At 43.0% G+C, this 27,320-nt stretch overlaps 3 protein-coding genes, 1 long non-coding RNA gene and 3 other non-coding genes across 12 annotated transcripts in view; 1 reads left to right on the top strand and 6 right to left on the bottom strand.

The window, feature by feature from the left end:
- chtf18 (CTF18, chromosome transmission fidelity factor 18 homolog (S. cerevisiae)) overlaps positions 1-7,714 on the top strand; it is a 35,630-nt gene extending 27,916 nt beyond the window's left edge. For both annotated transcript variants that reach the window (XM_085783370.1, XM_085783376.1), the window contains exons 17-22: positions 130-279; positions 1,502-1,632; positions 3,639-3,783; positions 3,941-4,036; positions 5,463-5,532; positions 7,324-7,714. In XM_085783370.1, the coding sequence (XP_085639496.1) occupies positions 130-279; positions 1,502-1,632; positions 3,639-3,783; positions 3,941-4,036; positions 5,463-5,532; positions 7,324-7,445 (714 nt within the window). In that variant the 3' untranslated portion in view covers positions 7,446-7,714. The remainder of the gene's footprint in view (positions 1-129; positions 280-1,501; positions 1,633-3,638; positions 3,784-3,940; positions 4,037-5,462; positions 5,533-7,323) is intronic.
- Positions 7,715-7,863: 149 nt separating this feature from the next.
- Positions 7,864-11,546, bottom strand: gng13a (guanine nucleotide binding protein (G protein), gamma 13a). The gene is made up of 3 exons (XM_085783448.1): positions 11,184-11,546; positions 8,197-8,301; positions 7,864-8,032 (listed from the first exon to the last, which is right to left on the bottom strand). Exons 2-3 carry the CDS (start codon positions 8,292-8,294, stop codon positions 7,927-7,929), a joined length of 204 nt encoding a protein of 67 aa, XP_085639574.1. The 5' UTR covers positions 8,295-8,301; positions 11,184-11,546; the 3' UTR covers positions 7,864-7,926.
- A 904-nt stretch (positions 11,547-12,450) lies between these two features.
- Positions 12,451-14,564, bottom strand: LOC146992063 (uncharacterized). Of its 2 annotated transcripts, none has more exons than XR_015037158.1 (5): positions 14,407-14,564; positions 13,426-13,582; positions 13,145-13,215; positions 12,850-12,939; positions 12,451-12,648 (listed from the first exon to the last, which is right to left on the bottom strand). It is a non-coding gene; the product is annotated as an uncharacterized LOC146992063 (long non-coding RNA). The 2 variants fall into 2 exon arrangements; XR_015037159.1 differs by having other exon boundaries at positions 13,426-13,568; positions 14,407-14,558.
- LOC146992066 (small nucleolar RNA SNORD60) lies at positions 12,721-12,809 on the bottom strand. Its single transcript, XR_015037254.1, has one exon. It is a non-coding gene; the product is annotated as a small nucleolar RNA SNORD60 (small nucleolar RNA).
- Positions 13,014-13,103, bottom strand: LOC146992065 (small nucleolar RNA SNORD60). Its single transcript, XR_015037253.1, has one exon. It is a non-coding gene; the product is annotated as a small nucleolar RNA SNORD60 (small nucleolar RNA).
- On the bottom strand, positions 13,291-13,379 carry LOC146992064 (small nucleolar RNA SNORD60). The gene has a single exon (XR_015037251.1). It is a non-coding gene; the product is annotated as a small nucleolar RNA SNORD60 (small nucleolar RNA).
- A 2,769-nt stretch (positions 14,565-17,333) lies between the features above and the next one.
- LOC146992062 (uncharacterized) overlaps positions 17,334-27,320 on the bottom strand; it is a 37,033-nt gene continuing 27,046 nt past the window's right edge. For 2 of the 4 annotated variants that reach the window (XM_085783297.1, XM_085783279.1), the window contains 7 exons: positions 26,147-26,254; positions 25,462-25,563; positions 25,089-25,227; positions 23,404-24,212; positions 22,037-22,703; positions 20,552-21,206; positions 17,334-17,818 (listed from right to left, as the gene is read on the bottom strand). In XM_085783297.1, coding sequence (XP_085639423.1) covers positions 17,722-17,818; positions 20,552-21,206; positions 22,037-22,703; positions 23,404-24,212; positions 25,089-25,227; positions 25,462-25,563; positions 26,147-26,254 — 2,577 coding nt within the window. In that variant the 3' untranslated portion in view covers positions 17,334-17,721. The remainder of the gene's footprint in view (positions 17,819-20,551; positions 21,207-22,036; positions 22,704-23,403; positions 24,213-25,088; positions 25,228-25,461; positions 25,564-26,146; positions 26,255-27,320) is intronic. The other 2 variants (XM_085783287.1, XM_085783305.1) reach the window with 1 other exon arrangement.

Genomic DNA, 27,320 nt, shown 5'->3' with positions numbered 1-27,320 from the left:
GTACGAATCCACCGCAGGCAACATGACAAAATAAATATACAGTAACAACAAGCTGGAATAGGCTTGATAGGACTGAAATCTAATTGATGAGTCGTTTCTGTTGTGTGTGTGTTTGTGTTTCGTCTCCAGGCCACTTCCCGTCTCCTCAGCAGCAGGAACGCCTTGGCCTCCATGTTGGGTGATATCCCAGCATGCATCAGAACCAGGATAAGCCAGCTCAGCCTGACCCTTGACGTCCTCACGTTGCTCCTCAACATCATCTGCCCCAAACTACGGCCGGTACGTAAAAGCATCAACACTATATACCAGTGTGTAAATATAAAAACTGTAATCTCAGGTTTTGTTGCTGAGTACATTTATCACATATGGACCACTGAGTAAATCTATATGAAGTTCTATTATATCAGTTTTACCTGAGATGAATAAAACTAAGACAAAACTACAGTATATTTCTATAGACTCATATAGCACCATGCATATTCACATATTCTTTTGCACTGGATTAAGCATTTATTAACTTCCTGGTTACATAAGCGAAGCACGTTGCTGTTCCCTTTCATAAGATACACCTAGGTCAGCTGCACCTGTAATATGTAATGCAATCCAAGACAACAGAGTAGGGGTCAGTGACTTGATGCAACCCAATGTCAAGTGGCGTAACCAGTATTTTTTTTTTTACATAAAAATCTGACTATATACAGGAAATGGACTCAAATGTGGAATAAATGTAATTCACTTTTGCAATGCAACACTATGTTTCTTAACAAATTTTACATCATTTGTTACATTATTTATGGGGAGAAAAAAAAAAAGATATGTCCCAGTGTTGCTGAAATGCATTAAAATTCAAATACAGACTTAATGTTTTCAGAAGAAAGTATATTTTTGTAAGTACACTTGATAATGATAAAACATGTATTAATATTACGGTATTTATTATTCTTTTGTGGTAACACCATTTTAAATTTTCAGGGGCTTCAGTCTTACTTTTGTTAAAAAAGGTTTGAATGTAATTTCAAATGACATAAAACTAACACGAAAAGTAAACATGACACACTTCTTTGTCACAGAACAGTTGTATTGAGTTGCATTGAACAGGTCCTGTTTAGTTTTCTTGTAATCAACATTTACGTCATCCAGTGTTACTCACCAAACTCTTATGTGTGCATCTTTGAGATCTCACAAATGTGTCACAAACAAGCAGATTTTTTCTGGCATTTTAATTCTAGTATCTTGTACATTCACATTTACTTGTTATTTGGCCAGATTTATTAATGATAGTCACTTCTTCAGAGTTAACCTGCATTTACAGTCTGTGCTTGTTCTGTGCTTTCATGTTGAACTTTGTTGTAGTATATTCTCACTACTCTGACAGTATACCCAAAAGCAAACGTTATTGTGGTTTAGCTCTGAAATGATTTGTCGATAAATTAAAATTTGCTATTAGAAAAAAAGAAATGAGCACTTTTCAGTCTGATCTTAAACCCTCGGTTTCCTGCAGGTGAACCCACAGCTGTTCAGCACCAGAGAGAAGGAGCAGATGCGGGAGCTGATCGACACCATGCTCGCCTACAACCTCTCCTACAGGCAGGACCGCACACCTGAGGGACAGTACACATACGTGCTGGAGCCGTGAGTACACACACACACACACACACACACACACACCTAGCTTTACTCTACTGTATATTTAATGTGGATGCATGTGGAGCAGATGTGTGTTTCTGGGAGGTTGAAGGTCACATCTCTTGTCCACGCTGTGGTTTCTCTGTATGAAGGCTTAGAGAATAATCCCTCCAACACCTGCCGTTTGTGTGAGATGTTGGGAGCCGAGTAGCAAACTGCAAAGCCTCACAGGTGGATGGAGACAGATGAAGACAGATGAAGGGATGAATGAATGAGTGAGGTGGTTGTTTATGGTGTTGTTGGACTGAAAAACTTGGAGGAAACTTGACCCAGCTGGATGAGGGAAAGCTTTAACCAGAGAGACCTTCTGTTCATCTGGACCTTCATGTCTGTGAAGTGAAGTGAAATGACGAGGCAGCAGCAGCAGCAGCAGACATCTTAAAACATGCTGGCCCAGGTGGCGGAGCAGCCCGGCGGCGGCGGCCAGGAGGACTCGTTCCTGCAGGCTCGCTGTGACAAGGTGCTGGTCACCAACGACTGGTGTCTGCCTCTGGTTCTGGCTCTGCTGGGGCTCTTCCTGCTCTACACCTTCCTGTATCTGCCCTCGCTCGCTCACCACAACGCCACTCTGTGATGATGATGATGATGACTCACAGCACAATCATGGATGTATAAACACTGCAGAGCAGATACGCCCAGTCCCAACAGGATATCTTGATTGGGCTGCTCCTTTTTCTTTCTTTTTGTTTGGTTTTTTTTGGACTCTGTTGTTGTTTGGCCGGACTGATAAACGACGGCGCTGCTGCTGTGAGCACGGAGAGACCTGCAGATCAAATATCAGAATTAAACTGCATTTAAAGCTGCTCTATACTTTAATGTTCACCCTGTATCTACATCTATTTATACACCTATAGATATATATATATGTATATCTTTGTTGTGTCAGCTTATGTGAACACAGTTGGTCGATGTATGATCCAAATACCCGAGGGCAAACATGTACAGTATATGGTTCAGAGCTGAGTTTAGTTGATTGATTGATCATCAGAGAATTAACTGGCACCAACTTTAATTGATGTTTGTTCTTGTTTTATCTTCTAATTTGAATAGTTGCTTTTTTAAAATGTCAACATGGGCTTTTTTTTCTGTATTTTTCCACTATTTTCTGAGATTATAGGAAGGAGGTAAGTTTATTGTATACAGCGCCTTTCAACCAGAAGGACATTTAAAGTGCTTTATAATATATTATCAAACCTAAAAAGGTGTTAAGAGGAGAAACACGAGTCAGTATCAGTACAGAACAATGACTAATTCAAGTATCGGGAGATTAAAGCATCAATTATTCAACCAGATATTCACAAAGACCTAAATGTGCATATGTGACCTGACTCACTGAAGTTTGTTTTCTATGCAGTTTCTTTTTAAAAAGCTGCAGATAATGAGATAATGGCGATAATGACGGTAATGACTGTGCCTGCGCTCACGCCTCTAACCGGCAACTGGATAAATGTCACCATCAGAGGTTTAAGCGCTTAATATTAGCCGCATAAAAGGGAATTCATCCTGTTTCGGGGGAGAGACTGAGCCAAGTAGCTGTTTCATTAGAGTTTGCCAAGTAGTGATGATGACGGCTCTGAAATTTTAGTGAGTGATATATTTCAATAAATAGCTCTCAGTCCCACAGACTGGTATTATCTTATTTACGTTATATTTAGGTCCATCAGGCATTGAGTGAGGATTTATTGGCACGTACTCTTTGTATATGTGTGTGTGTGAGTGAGTGATAGAGATGGAGATCAGCAGTAAGAGGATTAAGGTTTTAGATGAGGCAGATTCAGGGTTTTTATTCTAGAAAACATAAACCCTGGCACCAAAAGTGGAAGTTTTTTGTTATTTTGTTTGTCATCTAACAGGGTTCAGCTCTGTGTCAGCTGCACCGTGTTATGAGTGTGTATTCATCTGTAAACTGTGTGTATGTGTGTGTGTATAATATCTGTGTGTGTTTTTTGCAGACGCGTTGAGGAGGTGGTGAGGTTTCCAGGCCTGCCCCCGCATCGCCAGTTGACGTATCAGGCCAAACAGACCATCAGCAGAGAGATGGAGCAGGAGAGGATGAGGAGAGCTGAGCAAGTGATGCTGCAGAGGAACCCTGCTGTGGTGAGGCCTCAGACACACAACACACAGCCCCCAAAGACATCACAGTACACACACGCACAGGGGCTGCTGCTGCTGTAGCCAACCAGGTCACCGTGTGTGTGTGTGTGTGTGTTGATAATCTAATGTATTTATAATCTACTGTGTCCGTCAGATGCAGAAAGAGCAGGAAAAAAAGAGCTCCGTTCCCAAACCAGCCAGGAACCATCAGCAGAGACTGGAGAACATCGTGAAACAGACCACAGTGGAGACCAGGGTGAGACACACAGCACTCGTTATCCCATCTTCTCTCTTTTTTTTATTTTTTATTTTTTTTTAAATCAAACATTAAAAACAACCTCTGGCTACACTAAAAGAACAAGGTGACATTTACACCACATTAAGATCCCTCCTAGTGATAAGAACAGTCAGTGCAAGTAATGGTGAGATTTGTCACCGTCAGTGGAGCTCTAACAAATGCTGATACTTCTTTTTGCATGAATATGTTTTTTTTATTTTATTTTTTTATCTTATACAAAAATTGAAAATAAAAAAGAAAGTGGGAATTTCCATAATTAGCACATATTGTATGAGGCTTCCAACTTTGTACCAGTTTATAAACCCCCACAATATGTTCAGTGCAGTGCAAACATTTGGACAAAAGAACAATAACAATGCAATAAAACGATGGGAAAGGCTTATAAGTCCATGAGAGTCCATCCAAATGTCATAAAAACCATCTACATTTGCAGGAAATATGAGGGCTGTCATGCAGAGGGAGTGGTTACTCCACTGCAGACCTGTTCAATACGTAAGATGAATCATTGTTCTTCATATAATCCATAGACCATCTCCATACTTTGTTTTAAAACAACTCTTGTTTAACTTCAGGTATGGCCTACGTGTAATTCTTTGTAAAAGTAAACATAGAGGTAGTTTCGCTGATACATATTAACCCTCGATACAGTTCAAGATTCAAAGATTTTAACCAATCCGTGTCTAATTAATTACTTATTTATTTTCTTGATTGTTCATTTCAGATTTGTTATTTCATCTCTAACACACAGAAACAGCCCAAAAACAGCTGTTTCCTTCTTTTTCAGAGGCCTGGCTGAACTGATGTTTGTTCATTCATGTCACACATTTTACATTGATCTTATTTAAGTTTTTTAAATCATTCAAAGCTCAACATTTGAAAATGACACTATGGATGTCAGAGGGCCTGAAAGGGAGCCATAAAAAAATGTCATTATGAAAGGTTTGGGAGTCACTACACTACAAATTTATATGCTGAGTCATGCTGACTGAGATATTTTGATGAACTTCACTGCTTCTTTCTGAGTCTTTTTTTTTTGTCTTTGATTAAATTTGGTGACAGTACGAGCCTGTTTTCTGGAGATGAGTTTTCCCATACGTGTATGTGTTGGTTGGAGCCTGTAGGTGGAGCCAGAGAGGAGCCGTCCACATCTGTTTGAGGAGCTGAAGAGTTTTAATAGCTGTGTAACAGAGTGATGAGGGGAGGTCGTCTCTAAAGGGCAGAAATGAGGATAATGAGAAGCCTCTGGGTAAAAATCCCCGATGAGAAGACTGGGAAATTAGGCTAATGAGAGCTGGTGTTTGTGTGTGTGTGATTGCTCATCGTTATTGGCCTTATTATTGACGACAGTGTTTGAGAAACTTCCCTCTGTGTTTGTTTCCCGCAGCCCGAGGTGGATTTCTTCGGTCGAGCTGTTGCCCCCAAACCTCAGAGAGCGCAGCCGTCCTCGGACACAGGTACGGTACCGTAGAGACTCTGTGCTCAGTGACGCAAGCGCGGCTTCGTTTTATCCCAGCGCTTTGAGAGCACGGGCTCTTCGGGGAAAAACCGCCTCGAGGCACATCAGGTCCCAAACACACCAGAGGTGACAACTGATGTGTGTTACGTAACGTTTCTAATTTAGTTCTCCTGCGGCAGGAGGATCTGGACTGTCAGCAGCGCTGCCACCATAATGTTGGCCTCATCATATTTGTGTTATCAACAAGGAGGACGTAACACGGCCTTATCTAAGATCTTTTACTCAGCTGTGTGATCCGTTTTCTCTCCTCCAACACAGAAACTGATGGAAATGTTTACAAAATAGATTTTTCTTTTGTTTGCAAAAAGAGCTTTTCACTGATCTTTAGTTATTGCCTTTGTTTATGTTCATACAGCACATGAAAAAACTCATGTATATACACACATATATTTTTTATTTGGTAGCAAACAGCTGTGCAGGTTGGACGACGACTTTTAACTGTGATTCAGAACATGTTTTGCTCGAGCCTCTTTCAGTCAGTCAGTCAGCAACACAGGCCCAGATTCAGCATTTAATCTAACAATTAAAGCTGGACCCATTTAAAAATCACTAACCTCCCTGAAAATAGTGCAATCACGGAAATTGATCGTCGGGGTGGTAATCAGGGTGGAAATGTGGAACCAAAACGGCTCCAAATCCCTGCTCTGATTCTCCAGTCGGATACCTGGTTGGTGCACACGCAGATGTTGTACATGTATGAGATTCACTGGAGTGAGTGAACTTGTCGTCCACGTGGTCTTTTACTGTATTTTGAGAAAGGAGTCAGACTCTGCGTCTCAGCTGAGACTCCACTGACCCGGTTTAGTGGATCAGGTCACGATGACTCTGATCCAGATTAACTGGAGTTTCTTTGTCAGTGCCTTTTCTTTTTTTTTTGTAGAAACTTCTTCTTTGAGCTGCGTTTGTTCAGTCAAGGCTGTCGGCTCAGTTCTTAGTGACTTTACATATAAATACAGTATATCCCAGATTTGAGGTCAAACCGACGGCACTGGTACTGGATCTCTCCTTGTCTGTAGATCAGTTGACAGATCAGTTGGTTTAATGACCGAAGACATGAACATATTTCCACATACTATACATCACCCGCAGACACTTACAAGTATAATTTGGGTGAAAGCTCCTGGGTAGGCCCCAAACGATCAATTATAGTCATTATTGCTGAATTAATGAGCTAAATAGAATATTAATTTGCCACTGTTTCTTCTCCGAGCTGTTTTTTTCTCATTAGGTGAAACGGTGAAAAGCTTAAAATCCTGCAAATCTGCAGTCATTTTACACAGTGAATTCACTGTGCAGTTAATTGAATTTATTTTTAAAGCGAAAACACAAAACAGAGACTCATCAGTTCTTGTTTCTTAATATCTGCCAGTTTTCTTTTTGTTAGTTTTAGACTCCAGTCTGACAAAACAAACAGTTTGTACATGACGTAATTATATAGACCCAGCATTTGAATGAGAAAAACACCAGATTTATCTATTATTATGAAAACAGTTAAATAATATTCAATAAATAGCATCTCTAGTTTATTTTCTATCAAATCAATGTTTGATAAAGTGACTCGTGTTTGTAGCAGTAGTCACAAGGTCACTCTGAGAAGAGCCTGAGGAACCGAGCTGAGCTTTTTATTTATTTTTTTATTTTTTTAAAGAACACTCTAGTGTATTTTGCGTTGGTTTGTTTATTTAATAGCATTTTTTTTTCTTAAATTACTCTTCTCCTCTTGCTGTAGGTGAGAAATGTGCGGTTCTTTCCATGGGAACGGCCGTGGGCAACAGTGACGTGTGGTTCCGGTTCAACGAGGGCATGTCCAACGCTGTTAGAAGAAACGTCTACATCAGAGAACTACTGTAACACACAACGCACACACACTCGCACGCACTCACACACACACACACACTGCCCACTTGTTTGATTTTGTGTAAATGTCTGAATTAATCCAAAGTCCACCTGTTAAATTCAAAAGTCTTTATTTTTGATTGACATTGTAAAGAGCCAATAAAAACATTGTGTTGTTGAACATTTCTCAGCAGTCCCATCAAAACAAACCTCTAGAAAGCTACTCGGTGCTGTACACTCACACACACGGTAATCTTCACATAAATTAACAGCATTCAGGAGTCTCCAAATAAATAAACAAGGACGTAGCAATAATGTGTGTGTCCGTGTGCGTGTATGTGTGTGTGAGAGAGAGAGTGCGCAGAATTAGTGCAGCGTGACTGTATGTGAGGGTGTGTGTTTTTTTTTTCCTTTCATTTATATGCATCCATGATTTTTGTGTTTGTGTGTACTGTATATGTGTGTGTGTGTGTGTGTGTGTGTGTGTGTGTGTCCATTAGAGGATCACACACTTGCCCTTCTCCACCCAGGGGTTGGCTCTCATTAGCTCAGGGTTCAGGAATGGATCTTCACAAACACAACCCTCGATCCACTTCACCAGCCTGCGAAGCAACAGCAGCACGGAAATACAATATTAATCAATAGTTAAAAGGATAGTGGTGTGTGTGTTTGAGTGTGTGTGTGTGTGTGTGTGTGTGTGTTTGTGTGTGTGAGAGTTTGTGTATGTGTGTGTTTGTGTATGTGTGTGGGAATAGTTCATACTCACTCAGTGACAGTGATGGAGGATTTCTCTCTGTTGATTGCCAGCTGATACTGAAGGCTTTCCACTTCTCTCCTCATCTGTGGGACGTCTAATTCCTCCATTATGCTACTGCTGCACACACAATAGAAACACAACATATTATTTTATTTTTTTAATTTTATTTGTTTAGTTTTCTCGTGTCAAAGAAGTTAAAAAGATGCAACATATGGGATCCAAGAAAATGTGAAAGAAAAAATGCAGAAAAACCCCTCTAGGAGCTTGTGAGGGGTACAAAAACGTTTTATACATAGGAAAAACAAACTTAAGTACAATGAGGGCTAAAACAAGACAACAGTAGGAGCTCAGACACACATTATTCACATCTAAACGTAGGTGGAAATAAAAATGAATCAAACATGTAGTTGTATCTCAGCCTCTCCACCCATTTGGCGGTGGTGGCTTCTGTCTTATTTTAGTGCTTCCCTCTGGATAAATGAGATGAATATCTAATTATCTAATTAGGTTTTAATTGTGGAAAAGACAGAAATAGTTGAAAAACCTGTTAGGATGTCGCTCTGTGACTGTTTCTCTATTTAAATAAATTAACACCCTCGGCTGGTTGTGATGAGTTCATCCAAAGAACGACTGTCTGTCTGTAGGGAATAAAATTACATTAGGGCTGCAGATAGCTGTCGTGTTCACTATCGATCTATGTATTTATCAGCAGATTATTTATTATCAATCCTTAATAGTCTATGAAATCTCAAAACAGCAACATTGACATGTCTTATTTTGTCCTAACTGTTTAAACCACAAAATAGTCAGATTACTATCATATAAAATCAAGAAAAACATCAAATTCTCACATTTGAGAAACTGGAACCAGCAAATTGTTGTGACCTCCTAGTTCTAGGTCCTGACCTCTGGTTTAGAAACCACCACTCTGTTTTTATAATATCTGAGAAAAACCCCCATGAAGACCAGATGGCAGTAGTTTGTGGAGCTCCACTGAACAGCAGAGGAAGCGGTTGATTGAACATACTGCATTAGTTACAGTCACAAATGTATGTCAAATGTCAGGTCACAAATAAAAATAAAATTTGACATATTAAACGGTTTTAAAGCAGATTTCAACACGACTCATTCTACTTATGGTAAAACGTCTGCTACTGAAGGATCTTCTCTTATTCTTTGGATGGAAAATCTTTTTATATCTTAGGTAAAAGTAGGAATACAGATGTACAAACATTTTACTCAAATAATTAGATTATGGTTTTCTCTTTCTTGTCCACGTGTCCCCCCAAAATAAAAAAAACCAAACCAACAAACCAGTCTCTCTCTCGCTCTCAGAAGTGGTGACACACAGTAGTAACTCTTTAAATAACTGCTCTGAATAAATAGTTTCTTTTTTAACCAGACTGTACTCCAGTAGATTATGTTCCACACATTTCATGCAGTAGTGACTATTTATGGTAGAATAGTGCTACTTTTACTCAGATGCGTTTTAGTGAAATTTATTGACAATAATAAAAATGTCACTAAGTAAACAAGTTCAATTAGGCAGCAGAAGTGTCAAGTGTCAATTATTGTTGCATTTACAAGACCCAGAGGTTATAAATACGCCCTCTGAGTACTGCAGTGACTCGGTATCGGAAAACTTAACTATATGATGTATTACAGTATGTGGGAGCTAGCTGGTTAGCATGCTAATTTCAATAAAAGACAAGAAACGGGAGGCAAAACAAGTAAAATCTGAGGTATTTGCTACTTGAGTTTCTGCTTAAGAAACAAATATTGTAAAACATTTAGTCACTATAGTTTGTTTTTGTGTTTCAGATTAATAATTGAAAATATAATCAACAATAAATGATATAGGCTATTATTATTGTCGGTAAATGTAGGATTTCTTTAATCCTCCACAGATATTCACAAGATACCGTGTTTAAGTATTTGAAATAATCTCACCTTTACCAACTACAACATTAAAATAATACACATACATGCATCAGTAACTAGGCCTACTCTAAAACGTACATGTTTCAGTGCAGTATTTCTACACAGCGGGACTCCTTCCGCTACTGTGGATGTTGTGGAGTATTAAATATTGTATGTTCAGCGGGGGAAAACTATAAATTACTGCAGTCACATCAATGTTGTGCATTTAAAGTATCGAATTCCAGCACATGGAAAATACAAAAGCGCAACTTCAATGTATTTATACTCATTTAGGACACAATACCTAAGAGAATACACCTAGTTTTTTGTTTTTTTACATGTGTAATGTTATATAAAATAACCTTCAGGTGATCTAACACAGTCCGCTGGCTGCCTTCACTGGTTTATTTTCTACTTATATTGTAAATCCTGCCCCACCCTGCCACAGGCCACATTACAGCAGAGAGAGAGAGAGAGACACGGCCCAGATGAGAGTTCAAGCCGGCCATGGATCAGTTTAGCCCTCTCTATTGGAAACTGCCTCCTCCTCTTCCCCTTCCCCCTCCTCCTCCTCCCTTTTCCTTCTCCTCTTCCTCCTCCTCTTCATCTTTCTAATGGATCTAAGTAGGTCGGGTGCCGGTGCCGGTCTCCTCCTCCTCCTCCTCCTCCTCCACCAGCATCCATCCTGCTGTTCCCCCAGCAGCCAGCTGTTCCACGAGCAGGCCTTCATCATTTAATTATAACGTCCTCCAAATGTGTTGGAGTGACATCAGTCTCCATCACTCAGCCCTCAGGGATCCTATCCAGGCCACTGATCACACACATAGATCTACTCTGGATTGGAAGTCGCCCTCGACATAAACATCAGTGTGTGTGTATTTGTGTGTGTGTGTGTGGGAGGATAAATCGGCTGTAGATGCTGTGGGCTTCCTCCACATCAGCTCTCAAGTAGATGTGTCGTGAGTAAATGTGGATGCAAAGGCACAAATCCCTCTCCTCTCACACATATATCCTATGCATACACATATATACACACACACACACACATACACATCCACACAAACAGCCGCTCCTACCGTCAGGCCTGTCGGAAGAAGAGGACCGCTGGTCGATTTCGTGCGCAGCCGGGTGATGGAGGATGCAGAGCGGGCTTGAAGAGCGAGAAGAGCCGCTGAGAGTCGGGAACACGGAACAGCTTCTCCGACAGATGAGTCCGGCTTCAGTGCAAGAGGAGGAGGAGGAGGAAGAAGAAAACCAAGAGGAGGAGGAGGAGGAGGAGGAGGCTGTGTGTCGGCGGTCCGCGGCGCAGGGCAACTCCCCTGCGCTCCTCTCTGCTAGCGACTGGATGCGGGATGCGCAGGGCGGAGAGCAGGAGCTCCGCCGCCTGGTTTGACAGTCAAATGAGAGAGGAGCCGAGGACGCACCTGTATGGAAATCTGCACGCCCACTGAGCCCGAGCGCAGCCAGGGAGCAGCGAGCACGCAAATGAGGACGCGCTGCGAAGGGAAAACAAACCGGGAGTTCATTTTCTATTCAGATGACCGGAGATGAGGTCGGTTTGTGGGTTGATTCACTACAGACCCTCTCCTCCTCCAACTAAGCAGACCTCCAGTAACTCACTAACATGACAAGAAAAGTAAAGTCCAGGGCCAAAAAGACAAGCCCGGCTTCTTAAATTGATTTTTTTTTTTTTTTTTTTTAAATCTCAGCCCAGGAAAAATGTGGTGGGACAAAAATCACGTTTTTCTTGACTGATAAAAGTGGAGAAAGTTGCAACGCTACAACACGTGATCACTTCAAAATACTGCATTCAAAACTCTGGGTAAAAGTACAAGAGTAACTAAGTAGCATTAGGAAAAAGTGGCCCCCTTTAATGTTGTTACATAACCCCCACATTTATAATACTTTTAGGTAAATAATGCTGTAAATCTCATGTAACTCGCCAAACACGTAGGCCTATGTATAAACAAGACATTTCTAATTATCTGTAATGCATCATATTTGATCAGGTTGATCTGTAGCTGATAAGATGGAATACAGTTTTAACATAGAGGTAGCAGTGTCATATGCAAAAAATAGTTTCACATCACTGCAGTGCATGCAGCTGTATACACTTGGAAATGAGCCACACTGACTAAAATGTGCATGAAGCCTTTGAATCTTCCTCAATCCCAGGCCATCTACTGTATATTTTATATATACATTTAGTTTGTAATTCTGTGACCACAATTCTTCCAGACAAATCAAAATAAGATAATATTGCCTTAAAATGTACTATTTACTTGAATGTAAAAGAAATTTATGAGGTTGAAAATGTGAATATTGACACAGGTCTGGCAAAGCTTGAATATGGAAACACTTTATTCAAAGTCACATTTATTCAAGACCAGCAGATCTTTTCCCAAGTGGACCCCCAAGAAATCCCCACATTTTACAAATCTTCTCTTATAAAAGACATAAACTGCTCTCAGTCACAAAATAGGAGATGACATTGTCGTCTGCACCACTGAAGTCCTTTGTGATGACTTGCGATGAGTCCACCTGTAACAGAGATGCTCAGTTAAATATCATGTAAAGAAAACACAGCATCGATCGTATGTACATTTACAGGAGGAGCCTCAGACGAAAAGCTAGAATCAGGAGCTGGAGTTCAGCTCTCATAGTAGGTGTCAGAAAAGTTATTTGATTTGTCATCACTGGCTGCACAAAGTGTTCAAAGATCAACATTTTATACCGACTCACCAGCGCTCACAACCGGCACATCTGTGATCCCAGCAACAACTTCTGAATCTCAGATCTTTGTCCACCCAGGTCCCTCGGTCTCACTTCAGTCTAAAAATGTACAAGAAAAGTGGACATTTAAAAAACAGTAACAAACGCGTTGCATACGCTGAACAACAAACATGTAGCCTCAGATTAAAGTTCGAATCAGGAGCTGGAGTTCAGCTCTCATAGTAGGTGTCAGAAAAGTTTGTTTAGTTTTGTCATCACTGGCTGAAATGTACAAAAGTCAGCATATAACTGTATAAAGACTCACCAGCTCTCAAACTCATTAGTGTCCCACTCCTCAAACACAGTGGCCCTGGATCTTTAAAGCCTCATGTTCACCTGCAAAGTAAAACAAAGTAAGAAGTTAGTCGTGACAGTTGATGTGAAGGCTGATCTAATGTTACCGACACATTAGAGCCTCAGAATAAAGTTCGAATCAGGAGCTGGAGTTCAGCTCTCATAGTAGGTGTCAGAAAAGTTTGTTTAGTTTGTCATCACTGGCTGAAAGTGTTTCACAGAAAAGAACACAACAATGTACAGTGAACTCACCAGGTCGACACCATCACATCGTCCCTGAAGGACGGAGCTCGGCCGGAGGGATAGTTCAACATTTAGGCAAATTCGCCCATTGCCATACTCCCAATAGTCATAGGAGTAGGTTCAGGTCCAGTCCTCAGTCTCCTCACTGTCATCTGTTCAGCTTCATCTGCAACAGGAATAAAAATGATCGGATATGATATTATAAAATCATGGAAAAGGGACCTAAAGTTCATACATTTTATTTACATTTTAAATTACTGTTTCAGTAAGGCAAAAAATGTCAAGACCTGTCTTAAGTTTAAGATTTGACTTCAATTTTCCTTTAAAGAAATGTAAATAGATGCTTTTAAAAATACATGCAAACAACCTGGTTCATATGATACCTTTCTATAACCATCTGGAAGCACGTGATCAATTTTAGCTCCACCCTCCACTAACATTACTGCACGACTAATCACACGTTAATACATCACTCTCTTCATACTTATCAAATATAAAAACAACAATTTAAAGTTAAACAATAAAATATAGCAATATATGCGAAATCTAAATATCTCCTTCGCCCAAACCACACTGGTCCAGGATCAGAACAAACAGCACTTCATCTGAAAGTTAACAAATCCTGACTGGACTAGAAGAGCAGGTAGAGTTGCCTATAGAGACTTTTTGTTATTGTTCGTTTGTTTTTTAAGTGTCAGATTGATCTGCAAACATATTGCACGGTGGGTTTTGTATCAAGTTTCTGGTTTTAACCAGATTGTCCAACATCATTTCACATCGGTGCTGCAAAACAACACAAACGTCCCAGCCAGTGAATTAATTTCCCTCCAATAGTCTCATTCACAAATTGAACTAACTAACTAACATTAAAACACCGAACTGCTCCAACTCTTCACCCACGTGTCGCTGCTGCTGCTCGGACCAACATGGCTGCAGCCTCAGCTCCTCTCTCCTCCTCTCTCCTCCTCCACATGTCTGTTCAATACTCACGTCTGACTGAGCCGCTCGGTCTCTGCAGGACAAACAGAGAGATGAGCCTCTGGGCTGCGGTTCACTGCCATGGTGCACTGACCGGACAGTAAACTGCTTTTCTTTTTTTCTTTTTTTTTTAAAGTGCAGCAGAGGTCTGACTTCGTCCCCGAGCTGAGAGGAAAAGACTGAATGAAACTCAGGCGGAGAAGTTATAAGGCTCCGGGTCAACCGGAAGTCCCGCCCTCCCCGGGGTGTGCGTGTTTCCGACCCGGTGAAATTACAAATTAGCTACATATCAAAGATATAAATTACACATTATATGGGTTAGTATTAACAAATAAGCAAGATAAGTAATTCAGAAATATCTTTAAAGCATCAGGTTTGTATTCATGTCATATATTTTTTAAATGTCAACCACAAAAGTAGCCTAAGTTAGTGATAAATATTAAATATTTTATCGTACAGTGGATTAAAGTGTAGGCTACTTATAAAAATATATAGCTTTAAATTGAAATAGAGTTTTTTTCTTTGACGTATTTCTATATTAAAATTTCAATTCCTTTTGGCAGCATTTCCTAAAAACACCACTTTTCTTCTAAATTATGTGTGACAAATTAGAAGTTTGTCAAGAAACATAGTGTTGCATTGCAAAAGTGAATTATTTTCCTGTATATAGTCCGATTGTTATGAAAAAAATATACTGGTTACACCACTTGACATCAGGTTGCACGTCGTTGACCTTACTTATAGGCCTATATGATATTTGTAAAAATCCTTACGTATTTCAACCTCCTAAAACCCCCTGATTATTGCAGATGACTGACTTTCTGTCCCCCATTGAAGCTATGACCTTGAAAATGGCAAATAATTTTAATTTTACCCTGAAGGTTTACTGTTAGGCCAGACCTTAGCACCAAAAATCTCATATACCGACCCTATAAGGCTACTGAAAGCTATAGGAGATGAGGCCGTTCAATAACCACTTATCGGTGAAATCATAATCAAAGTTATAAGGTAATTTTGTTTTTGTGTTATCCATATAAAAAAAACTCACTACGAAAAAGTGTGTGACAGTTCCTGACTTCCTACGCGGGTGAGATATAGAAGACAAACACTCAGAGAGCTGAGTAAGGATTTATTTATACATTTATTCTGATCACAGCTGTACAGGAATGCATCATCACAACAGCCGTCACAACACATCCAGAACTCAACCATAATAATGTACAGGCTCAATCAGCTCACCTCAATTCATTGTCTCATCATCATTATTATCATTTTTATTATTAACATAGAACCATCTGTCTCTCAAATATATCTTTGTTTTTGTTTTTCAAAGAGCATAAAAATACAAGTGGACTCTTCATTGGGATGAACACTGGTGATTGATCCACTGTCTGGCCTACATGAGGGGGAAACCACTAAAAACCGGGGAGTCGAGGAGGAGCAGAGCCAACTTATTACAGCATACAGAGGAGGAGGGTTTAAATGGGCTTAAACAAGGCTGGTTACAGGAGGAAATAGGAGGAGGAATCATATATAGGACTCACAACTCAACCTATAAGCTACGTTTGACGTCACTGACAGACACACACAAGAGGAGCGTTGGTTTTTGGTTGGCGGGGGGCAAACGGAGAAATATTTTCAAGTGGAAAACAAAGAAATGAAAGAAAAAAAAGAGACAAAAATAATCTTGAATATATGAAAGAACACTACCAAGGCACAGAGAGATGCAGAGTTAACAGAGTCGACACAGAGGGAGATGTAAAAAAAAACAAAAAACAAAAGTAAGCAAACAAAGAAACATAAAGGCAGGGGGGGAGACAAGATGGAAGGTGGGCAGATTAGAGGCAGTTTCACTAACCAACACTAGATGGAGCTCTAACAGCTCAAATACCCAGGTATATTATAAACTCTATGTATGTATACTGGATGTACTATATAAAGCATTGAAATATAGGAGTATCTTTTAAAAACACTGTTCACTGCAGCAGGACAAAGGGATACACCGCATGACTGTGCTTGTATATATGTAATGTGTGTGTTTGTGCATGAGAATGTGAATGTGTGTGTGTGTGTGTGTGTGTGTCAGTCTTTGTAATGTGTATATGTAGATTTATTTCCAAGCAAACCTCCACAAGTGGAGCTAAACACCAACAAAGCAGAACACCAGCAAGATTAAAACTGACTGTGATGTGCATTTGTGTATATATGTGTGTGTATATATGTGTGTGTATATGTGTGTGTGTGCATGTGTGTGTATGTGTTAGTGTCTCAAAATTGTCTGGACACACATCTATATCGTCGTTCTGATCATTAGTATAACTACTGTACGAGTGGGAGGACATTGACATGAGCATCAGCAAAAGGGACACACACACACATACGCACGCACGCTCGTAAACGACAACAACGGCAACGATTACACAACAACAGCAAAGAACAACAACAACGTGAACGGAGACGACGACGACGACGACACACTCGGCTCGGGGAGTCCGGCTACAAACCACGATCCTCCACTCACTCACACAGAGAGATAGAGATTATAGAGGCTACGGTTCATCTGGAAAAATGCATCCTGTTGACATCGCAGGAGGGAGACGGACTCGGAAAGTGGCCTGTCTCTCCTTGTGCTTTTAAAAACTCTCTCCAGGGTCTCGTCTGTACGCATCTATCCGACTATCTATCCATCTTTCTGTCTATCCGCCCGTCTGTCAGTCAGTTTGTGTGCTTTTTTTTTATTTTTTATTTTTTTTGTTGCAACAAGCAATATGCTTATCTGTCTGTCTCCCTGTCTGACTTGGTTTGCATCTCTGTCCTCGCACAGAGTCCTGGCTGTGGAGATAAAAGGATGAAGGAAAAATGATTGTGCTTCTCGGTCCACACAGCCGTCTGCTGAGGGCTTGGATGGCGGTGGTGGTGGTGGCGGCGGCGGCAGCGGCTTGGATGGCGGCGGCGGCGACTCGCTTGGGCTGCAGAGGTCAGAGGTTGTGTGGGAGCGGCCTCCTCGCATCATCATCGGGAGGCGTCGGTAACTAGAGCTACTGCAGCAGACGAAGAGGTCTCCCTCCTCAGTTATTCTGTACAAGGCTACATGAGAAGCGCTCACGCAGGAGGGACACACGCTCTAACAACACACACACACGTGCATACACACACACACACACACACACGCACACACACATGCACTCAGAGCGCCAGCCAGCAGCATCGAGCCTTGGGAGAGCTTCATGTCTTCATATACACCTACACATGATGGGGGGAGAGAGAGAGAGAGAGAGAGAGAGAGGGGGGGACAGGGCTCGTTGGAAATGAGACGTGGGCAGGAGATCAGTCGAGCATGGCGTCCAGCTGGTCTGCCAAGTCGTCAAACATGCTGCCGATGTCGTCCAAGATGGAGACCGTCGTCTTTTTGCCGGAGAGAGAGCTGGAAGTTGGATGAGAGGGAGAGGGAGAGGGAGAAGAGGAGCTTAGCTGATAATGAGGCAGACACATTAGAGATGTTAATCAGTATTTTAACCGTAACCCTGATGCTATAACGTAGACACAGAGGAAAACCCTCCTGGATGGTTAACAGAGACTTTAAAGGGATAGTTCAAGATTTTTGCAAATTGGCCCATTGCTATAATCCCTATAGTCATAGCAGTAGGTTTGTTACCTTTAATTGTTGGTGCAAGCTACTTTTAGAACGGCGGAGCAGAGCCGCGAGCTGCTCAGAGCTACGTATGGAGGCTGATGGGATTTCTTGGTTTTCCTCATCAAATACACAATCCAACAACTCCAAAATGCTCTCATGGACAAGTTGTGACCTGCACATTCACCACGACCACGCTATGAGATAATGGAACGATACGAGACAGAGTTGTTTTCAAGGTAAATGCAGAGACTGCTTGCTGAAAAACTGCCCCCGATGGGAATGCGCATCAGCGGTTTTGCATGAATTTACCTCGAAAACAACTCCGTCTCGCACAAGTCAGACTCAATATGCTTCACAACAGGTTATTTCGACACATTTACAATAAATGCTCAATAACATAAAGTGCAAGTGCAAGTAAACAACAATGTCAATCTCATGTAGTTCAACACACACTTAAACACGCACATGCACACCCAATGACAAAACCACACAACCACACACATAACTCAACCAAAGAAAACAAAAAAAAGATACGATTTTGACTTGTTTTTAAAAATGGCTACTGATGGGGCATGCCTCACTGTATCTTCCTACCTTTCCAGTTCAGACTAATTATTACAGAATAAAATCAACAAATTCATGATGTATTTCACATATTTTATGCATAATTATGTCATGTGTGTATATATAATAATAGTTAAGAATAAACCTAAATATTACCAGGTGCAACACTAGAACACAAATGCATCAATAATTATACGATAATAGCCTATAACATTTATTTTATTCCATGTAGAGTAGTTTTAATGTTGTGATGCTAATGCTTTCACTCAAGTTATATTTGAATGTACAGTATGAGTATCAGTTACCCTCCCACCACTGGCAGACAGTAGCTTACTATACAGCAACATTATCCTTCATTTATAGACTTGCATCTCCGGCCACCTGGTGTTCATCTTAAAAACCCCTGAGGTTAAATATGATCAGGCTCTTTAGTTTAGCAGCTAAATGTGTCACTATGTTCAGCAGCCAGGTGCTAATGGGTGCGGACGGAGCAGATAGCATGACGTTGGTTTTTTGGGGGGTTTTCTGGTCGATCACAGCTGTTTGTTGTTGCACCAACCAGGGTGAGAGTCATCAGGACCAGACAGACTGAGAAGAGGAGGAGTCGCTGTTTCAGGTGATTAGTTTCTAGGCCTATAGATGATTGTTTTTAATGGTGGAGTGACACAGTCGGCCATTTTCATGCTCGATTCACAGCATGTGATGTCTAACAGCCCCGACTGCACCCAGCTCACTCTTCACACCATATGCTGCTTCACATTAGAGGCAATACCGGTGGAAAGAAAACACAGCAGCTGCAAGAAATGCAAAAGTTTTTGCGCGGTCGTGCTGTTAACACACACACACACACACAGACACACACCAGTCGCTCACACCTGTTGCTGGTGTCTTCCTGGTACTCGCTGTCACCACGGTAACCGAGGGTTTACACGAAGTCAAACCACAATCTTACAACTTGAAGTTTATGTCATGCAGCAAACCTTGTTTCCGTCCGCCTGCTACGGCGCCTGGCTATGAATACTAAAGTACACGCACGCACGCACGCACGCACGCACGCACGCACGCACGCACGCACGCACACCGACACACACACACACACACGCACACACACGCACACACACCGACACACACACACACACACACACACACACACACACACACACACACACACAGCAGCCTAGGCAACTGTTGCTATGGTAAAGGTGCCAGACTTGGGGCACAAGTGAGAACTGTGGTGAGTTCAGACCTCAGAGTACGAATGTGAATGAATGGACGTGATTCGAAATACAGATTGAACATTGAACATTGAACATTAAAGGGATAGTTCAACATTTTGGCAAATTGGCCCATTGCCGTAATCCCTTGGTTTCTTGGTTCCCCTTAATCAAACTCATCAAATACACAATCCAACAACTCCAAAACGCTCTGGTGGACAAGTTGTGACCTACACATTCACCACGCTATGAGATATCAACAGAACGTTACGAGACAGAGTTGTTTTCAAGATAAATTCATGCAAAAACGCTGATGCGCATTCCCGTCGGGGGCAATTTTTCAGCAAGCAGTCTCTGTAGCCTATGTACCTCGAAAACAACTCTGTCTCGTATCGTTCCGTTATTATCTCATAGCGTGGTGAATGTGCAGGTCACAACTGTCCACCAGAGCGTTTTGGAGTTGTTGGATTGTGTATTTGATGAGTTTGATGAGGGAAACCAAGAAATCCCATTAGCCTCCGTAGCGTAGCTCTGAGCAGCTCACGGCTCTGCTCCACCATTCTAAAAATAGCTTGCACCGACAATTACTAAAGGTAACAAACTACACCTAAAATTATAGGGATTATGGCAATCGACCAATTTGCCAAAATGTTGAACTATCCCTTTTAGCATTTTATATTTCATATTTAAAGGTTTTATGTTTTTTTTTTCTTTGCATGAGGCCCTTTGTTTGTGTGATACTCACTCATTTTGTGCGTCCTCCTCTTTGATTTTATGCTCTACAGCCTGAAGAGCTGCAGCCAAAGAGGCACTGGTCTCCTCCAAACGATGCTGCACCTCCTCCTCCTCCTCCTCCTCCTCCTCCTCCTGCTCTGCTGCCTCTCCTCGACTCTCCACCTCCTCTCTTGCTTCTTCCTTCCTCTCCAACTCCCTCTGGTGCTCCTCTTCTGCTCTCTTCCTCTCTTCCTCCTCCTCCTGCTGCTGCTGCTGCTGCTCTTTTTGCCTTTTGTGCTCCCTCTCTTTGTTCCTCTCCTCCTCCTCTTCCGCTCTCCTCCTCTCCTCTTCCTCCTCCACCTCCCGTCCTCCCAGCAAGTCGATGGAGAGGCCGGCGATGGAGGAGCGGGGAGGTTTGACAGGGTGTGGCGATGGGGTGGAGGGACTCTGGGCCGGAGAGGGCGATGTGAGAGGGAGTCCCGGAGAGAGGGAGGGAGCGGAAGGGGTGTCGGGAGCTGGGAGGGGAGCAGCGGAGGGAGGGGAGGAGGGTTTGGGGGCCGGGGTGGGACTGGTAGCAACAGGACTGGTGCTGATGGCGGCTGAGGCTACTATCGCCTTGCCCGGTTTAGGTGCAGTCGGAGGCCCACGTGGTTTTGGGGAAACGGGAGGAGGGACACGCTTCGGGTCTGAGAGAGATAGAGAGAGAAAGAAAAAGAAAGAGAGATCAGTGTCAGTTTTCTCATATGCGACGGCTTGTGCTTAAAGGGATACAAAGGCTAATGGGATTTCTTGGTTTCCCTCATCAAACTCATCAAATACACAATCCAACAACTCCAAAACGCTCTCATAGACAAGTTGTGACCTGCACATTCACCACGCTATGAGATAATATTGTAACATTACGAGACAGAGTTGTTTTAGAGGCAAATGCGCAGCCGGAACTAGGTACTTTCCAGACACAGCTGCTGGGCAGAGTTATCTCCAAAGCGCAAGTCGTTAAGAGTATTTGCTTCATGTGTCGTAATGTTACATAACTATACGTGGTTATCTCATAGCGTGGTGAATGTGCAGGTCACAACTTGTCCACTACAGCGTTTTGGAGTTGTTGGATTGTGTATTTGATGAGTCTCTGCCCCACGAATCTCGAAACAACATGCACCGATAATCAAATATTATATAAGGGAAAGATTTATTTAAATTTTTGATTTTTGATTTAATCAAATATTTTACATATAGTTGAGGTAAAATACCAATAAAATGCTCATCAATCAAACACCAATTCATTGTGCATAGAATTTGAAATGTTCTTATTAAGGCTCTTGCAGTGGTGAAAATATAGAAACACTGGTCAATAAACCAACTTCTTATGAGAGAGAGGTTTCAGCTTCAGGACACTAAGGTGAAAAAAGCTCAAAGACGACATTTTGGCTGCAAATATTTTCCACAAAAATGAATCCTATCAGTAGCTACACATTAATAATCTAGACGTCGCTGCTTTAACGTGATGGCGTCTCACCGGGGCTCCGTGCCGCCGTGTCGGGGTTATCGGGCCCGGGTATGGGCACCCTGCGTGTTGGTGTCGGGGGTTCGGCCTGTGTCTTCCTCAGGGCGACGGAGGACGGTTTGGGCGACACCGCTGGCTTCAGGGACTTCCTGGCCTCCATCCACTCACAGCTCTCCCTGCCGGCCTCGGTCCTATCAGAGACCTCCGACACCGGCCGCCGCCTCAGGACCACGCCGCCGTTTTGCTGCTGCGCCTCCACTCCGTTTTTCCGGCTACCCTCCGTCTGACTGCCGGGAGAGTCCAGTTGATTAGTATTATTATTGCTTTGAACGACACTGTCCGCGTGCTCGCCGTGTGGCCTCCTGCGTATGGTTTCTGTGCCGGTTGTCATGGTAACGACAGTGGTAGTAGTTATAGAGGCTTTGGAGTCTGTTGCCAAGGGATGAGGCCTCCTCCGCAGCGTCACCGTCCCATCTGTGATCTCCGATGTCGAGCTGACCACGGTGGAGCGAGGCCTGGGCTCCGGACGCTGTAGGGGCAGTTGCCGGGGTAACAGGTCAGTCTGAGCACCAGGGATGCCTTCTGGTCCGCTGATGGTCCTGCGCCGACTCATGGCATCATCCTCCTCAGATCCAAGACCTCCTGCGTGTGTCTGGCGACGAAGGACAGGCGGACTCACCTGGGGATCACATGACTGTTACACACACATGCTGCCAATACAATAAAGTTTTCCATACGTTATTGAACTGAGCCCAATACCTACACTGGTATTTTTGGCACTGCTCCAGATTTGGATTTACCTTCCTTTGTTTTTGTTTTTTTTAAAGTATATTTTTTGGCTTTTTGCCTTTATTCGATAGTACACAGTAGAGATAGACAGGGAAGGGGGAGGCAAAGAGAAGGGGAATGACATGCAGGAAAGGGCTGCCTGATGAAGGATTCAAACCGGGGCCGCCTGCGGTGAGGACTGTAGCCTCTACATGGGGCGGCCGCTTTACCCACTGCGCCACGCACCGCCCCTGGATTTACCTTCCTTTTTTTTTCATTTATTGTATTTTACTTTTTTTTTTAATTACTTAATTATTACTATTGTCTTGCTTCTCTGTTACTGTTAATTTATAACGCATCTATTTATATTTTCTAAGCATTTTTGTTAATAATTTGTATGTGTTTGGTGGTTGTCTGTGTTTGTCCATGTAGAGATAGATAGATAGAGAATACTTTATTCATCCCTAGCAGGGAAATTCAAGTGGGATGTGTTGCGTCATGGATGGATGTTGTTCAGAAAATGTCTAATTCATGTTTTGTCATCAATAAAAAGCCCTTTAAAAGAAAGAAAGAAAAAAATCTGTAATATTATCCAGATCAAATACCTGGACATGTAAGTAGTTGGTGCTGCTTCCCAGATTCTTCGGCAGGGTTTTGGCTCCACCCACGATGGATGTTTCCAGCAGGGCGGCAAGGCTGCGAACGCTCCCAGAAGCCCCCTCTGATCTCTCCAGGCCCGCTGAGCCCTGAGCCCTTAAAGCCGACCCCAGGCTGCCGCAGTCGCTGGCCCGCCGCTCCCGATAGGTTGGCAGCCCGAGCAGCCCCTCCCCGTGCCCCTCTCCCTCCCCATCCCCCCCAGTGATGGACGAACAGGAGCGTTTGGGCGGCGTCGGGGGCCGCCCTTTCCGACGGGGACGGAGCGTGACAGATGATTGGCTACGGTTTACAGTGACATCGTTGGGGGGGGCCGTGCGCGCGGAGCTGCTGCGGCACACGGTGGCGTATCTAGAGTCTGACTCCGATCCGATCAGACTGTGAGTTCTCCGGCGCTCCTCCTCGTCGCTGGGCAGCCGGAGCAGCGGCACCGACGAATCTCCCGCCGCCGCGCTCTGGGTGGAGGGGCGCGGCCGGGCCCTGGGGGAGGCCTGCTGGGTCCGGATGTGTGGGGGGGTTTGTGGTGGGGTTGAAGTCGGTGTATGGGGAGGGGTCTGTGAATGCGTGAGACCTGGGCGAGGTTTGACCAGGGGGCTCGGGGCACCGCCGTCCCGCTGTTTCCTCGCCTCCCTCCGCGGCTCTGAGCCTGTGCTGCCACCTGGGCTGGATGGGGGCGTCGAGGGGCTCTGAGGGGGCTCAGACCCACTCTCTCTCCTCTGGAGCTCCTTCAGTCTCCTCACTCCCAGCATCAGTTTCTTCTGATGGCCTGAGGGGAGGAGGTGGGAGAGAGAGAATGAAAACATTTTTAGACTACAGAAAACTACAGAGGATATTTGTTAATTTTATGAAACTGCAATAGTGGACTTAAAGGGATAGTTCAACATTTTTGGCAAATTGCCCCATTGCCATAATCCCTGTAGTCATAGCAGTAGGTTCGTTATCTTTAATTGTCGGTGCAAGCTATTTTTAGAACGGCGGAGCAGAGCCGCGAGTTGCTCAGAGCTACGCTACGGAGGCTAATGGGATTTCTTGGTTTCCCTCATCAAACTCATCAAATACACAATCGGAAAACTCAAACGCTCTCGAGGACAAGTTGTGACCTGCACATTCACCACGCTATGAGATAATAACAGAACGTTACGAGACGGAGTTGTTTTAGAGGCAAATTCACGCAAAACCGCTGATGCGCATTCCTATCGAGGGCAGTTTTTCGGCAAACAGTCTCTGCATTTGCCTCTAAAACAACTCTGTCTGGTAACGTTCTGTTATTATCTCATAGCGTGGTGAATGTGCAGGTCACAACTTGTCCACAAGAGCGTTTCGGAGTTGTTGGATTGTGTATTTGATGAGGGAAACCAAGAAATCCCATGAGCCTCCGTAGCGTAGCTCTGAGCAGCTCACGGCTCTGCTCCGAAAAATAGCTTGCACCAATAAATAAAGGAAACAAATCTATTGCTATGACTATAGGGATAATGGCAATGGGCCAGTGTGCCAAAATGCTGAACTATCCCTTTAATCATTAAATCTAACCTATAGAAACTAAATCCCTGGGCTTTGGACCCGTATCAGGCCAAAACCTCTACTGTATATGTCTAGTCACTATAATCTTATTTCCTGTGTGAATAACGCTGCTGTGACTTACCGAGCTTAGTGATGCCAATCTCTTGCAGATCCTCGAGGCTGATGTCAGAGATGAAGTCGATGTTTTCGTACCCATTCTGCACCAGAACCTGGTAGTACTGACTAAGACCCAGGTGGGAGAGCCAATCTGCCAGGTTGGCCTAACACACACACACACACACACACACACACACAAACACACAAACATAGATAACCAATGTAAACAGCGTGTGCACAAATTACAGAAGATACAGAATATAAGTTTGACTCTGACAAATCATTTCCCTAGCAAACTGAGCAAGCTGCATGTGTCGATGCTTGTGTGTGTATGCAGCTGCCCAAACTCAACATTTCCTCTTCTCTCTAGCTCGTATAGTTCACATGAAAAGCCTTACGGGCTTGTGGTCTGGCAGCCAGTCTGTGGAGGGCAGCTTGCTGATCTCTGATGTTAACTTCTTTCGATGTCCAGGCTTCATGACCCCAATCGCCGTCAGGTCCTTCAACACAAAGCACGCTGAGTTACATCAGGAATTCAACACAGCTACAGTAGGTGGATGTTTTTTTTTTTTTCTCTCTCTCTCTTACTTTGCAATGTAAACTATTTTATGCGTACGTCTGACATTTGTGCATGAGCTGCAGGTGATGTGTCCTCAGGAATATTTTGCTTTGGATAATCTTCTGATGAGTGTCCCCTGCCTTAAGGGGGGTTTATGTCATACGGCTGTGTCTGCTTCAGTACACATACACAAACACACAAACACACACACACACACACACACAATGGCACCCGAAAAACACACTCAAGGACAAACACGGAGTAGCGTTTACAGCACAGACTCGGGAACACGCGGCCATGTGTGAACACAGGTATGCAAATGAAGCAGACAGAAGTATGAGAAGTGACTGGCTGAGGCTCAGGACTCACACCGGGGGGGTCAGGTGACAGAGACAGGAGGGTCATGATGACATCATCCAGGTCAGTGTGGGGGGGAGCTGATTTGAGAGCTGAGCTGGGCGGAGCCTTGACAGACAAGGGGGGGTGGGGGCGGGGCGTGAGGGGGTCAGGGGTCATGACCTTACCTCGGGGGTCATGCGGCTAATGGTGTCTAGATCATATCCGGCGGTGAGGAAGTGGGTGGTGTAGAACTGCAGCTGAAACTCACCCAGCCACGCCACTACTGCCTGCTTCTAGAACACAGAACACAGAACACTACTGCCTGCTTCTAGAAGAGTCCACGGGGTTCTTCTAGACAGAGCACAGAACACACGCACTGTTCTAGAACGCAGCACGGCAGCCCGTTCTAGAACACAGGAGAGAAGACGGTTCTAGAAAACAGCACATAAACCTGTAGTGTGGTAAGTAACCCTGTCCCATTACGAAACCTAGTTTTTTGTTTTACCAGCAAAAAAATAAGAACCTGCTCAGGAACAACAACAATAACAGAGCCATTCTATAGAGCACAATATAAAACACAGAGCTACGTCTTCAGCTTAACAAATAATAATCCAAGGTGCACAATGCCAGTGCAAATTCAAAGATAGACACTGCCCACATTTATGATAAATAACACAACACAACTATTAAAAAAAAAAAAAAATCAAAATTCTGTCACTAAAATACGCAGTGAGGAATAATACAGTGGATTTTCTAGAATTCACTGTGCTTCCAGACTCATACGAGTTCATACAAATAGCAAGATCAGAGAGCCAAAGAAGAATTAAATGAAAACCAAACAGGCCCCATTTACCTCCAGTGGTAACTCTCCATGCAGATTTATTTAATTTTAAAGACCTCTGCTGCTGAGACTCATGACACAAGGTTGGTAAAAAGAGGTAAAACAGATTCAATATGTGGAGTTCAAGGCACTGTAAGTAACAGTATAATATTTATTTAGCCAGTGTCACTATGTTTGTCCAAAGGGACACATGAGGAAAAAATATTTTGGGCTCACTGTTTTTGAGGGTGGACATTTAAACAGGTAGACTGAAAAAAGAAACATCTGAACACCACAAATGACTATTTATTTACCCGTGGTGTATTTAGTGGAGGGAAGAGTCTCAGTGGCAAAGATCTCAAAACTAAAGCCAGAAACCATCACGGTGGGTCGGACAAGTGGGACAATCAATCAATCAAAAATTTTAAAAAAAGATAGCCTATGCTCTACTTTCAGAATGACTTTAGTGTTGTTGGAAAGACATCAACCAATCAGGGCTCACTGTAAACAGAGCTGCTTTCACTTTCGCTATGACAGAA

This window comes from Trachurus japonicus, chromosome 1 (assembly GCF_045865225.1).
Source record: "Trachurus japonicus isolate A0001 chromosome 1, Traja_1.0".
NCBI classification, from domain to species: Eukaryota; Metazoa; Chordata; class Actinopteri; order Carangiformes; family Carangidae; genus Trachurus; species Trachurus japonicus.
Note: the sequence above shows the minus strand (reverse complement) of the source record. Positions and strands in the feature narration are given on the sequence as shown.

Excerpts from the sequence above, each read along its gene's own strand:
- gng13a (XM_085783448.1), bottom strand. The coding sequence starts at position 8,294 with ATGGAGGAATTAGACGTCCCACAGATGAGGAGAGAAGTGGAAAGCCTT. Across the intron at positions 8,033-8,196 it reads TCCTCCATCACTGTCACTGA|GCTGGTGAAGTGGATCGAGG; the intron begins GTGAGTATGAAC and ends GTTGCTTCGCAG.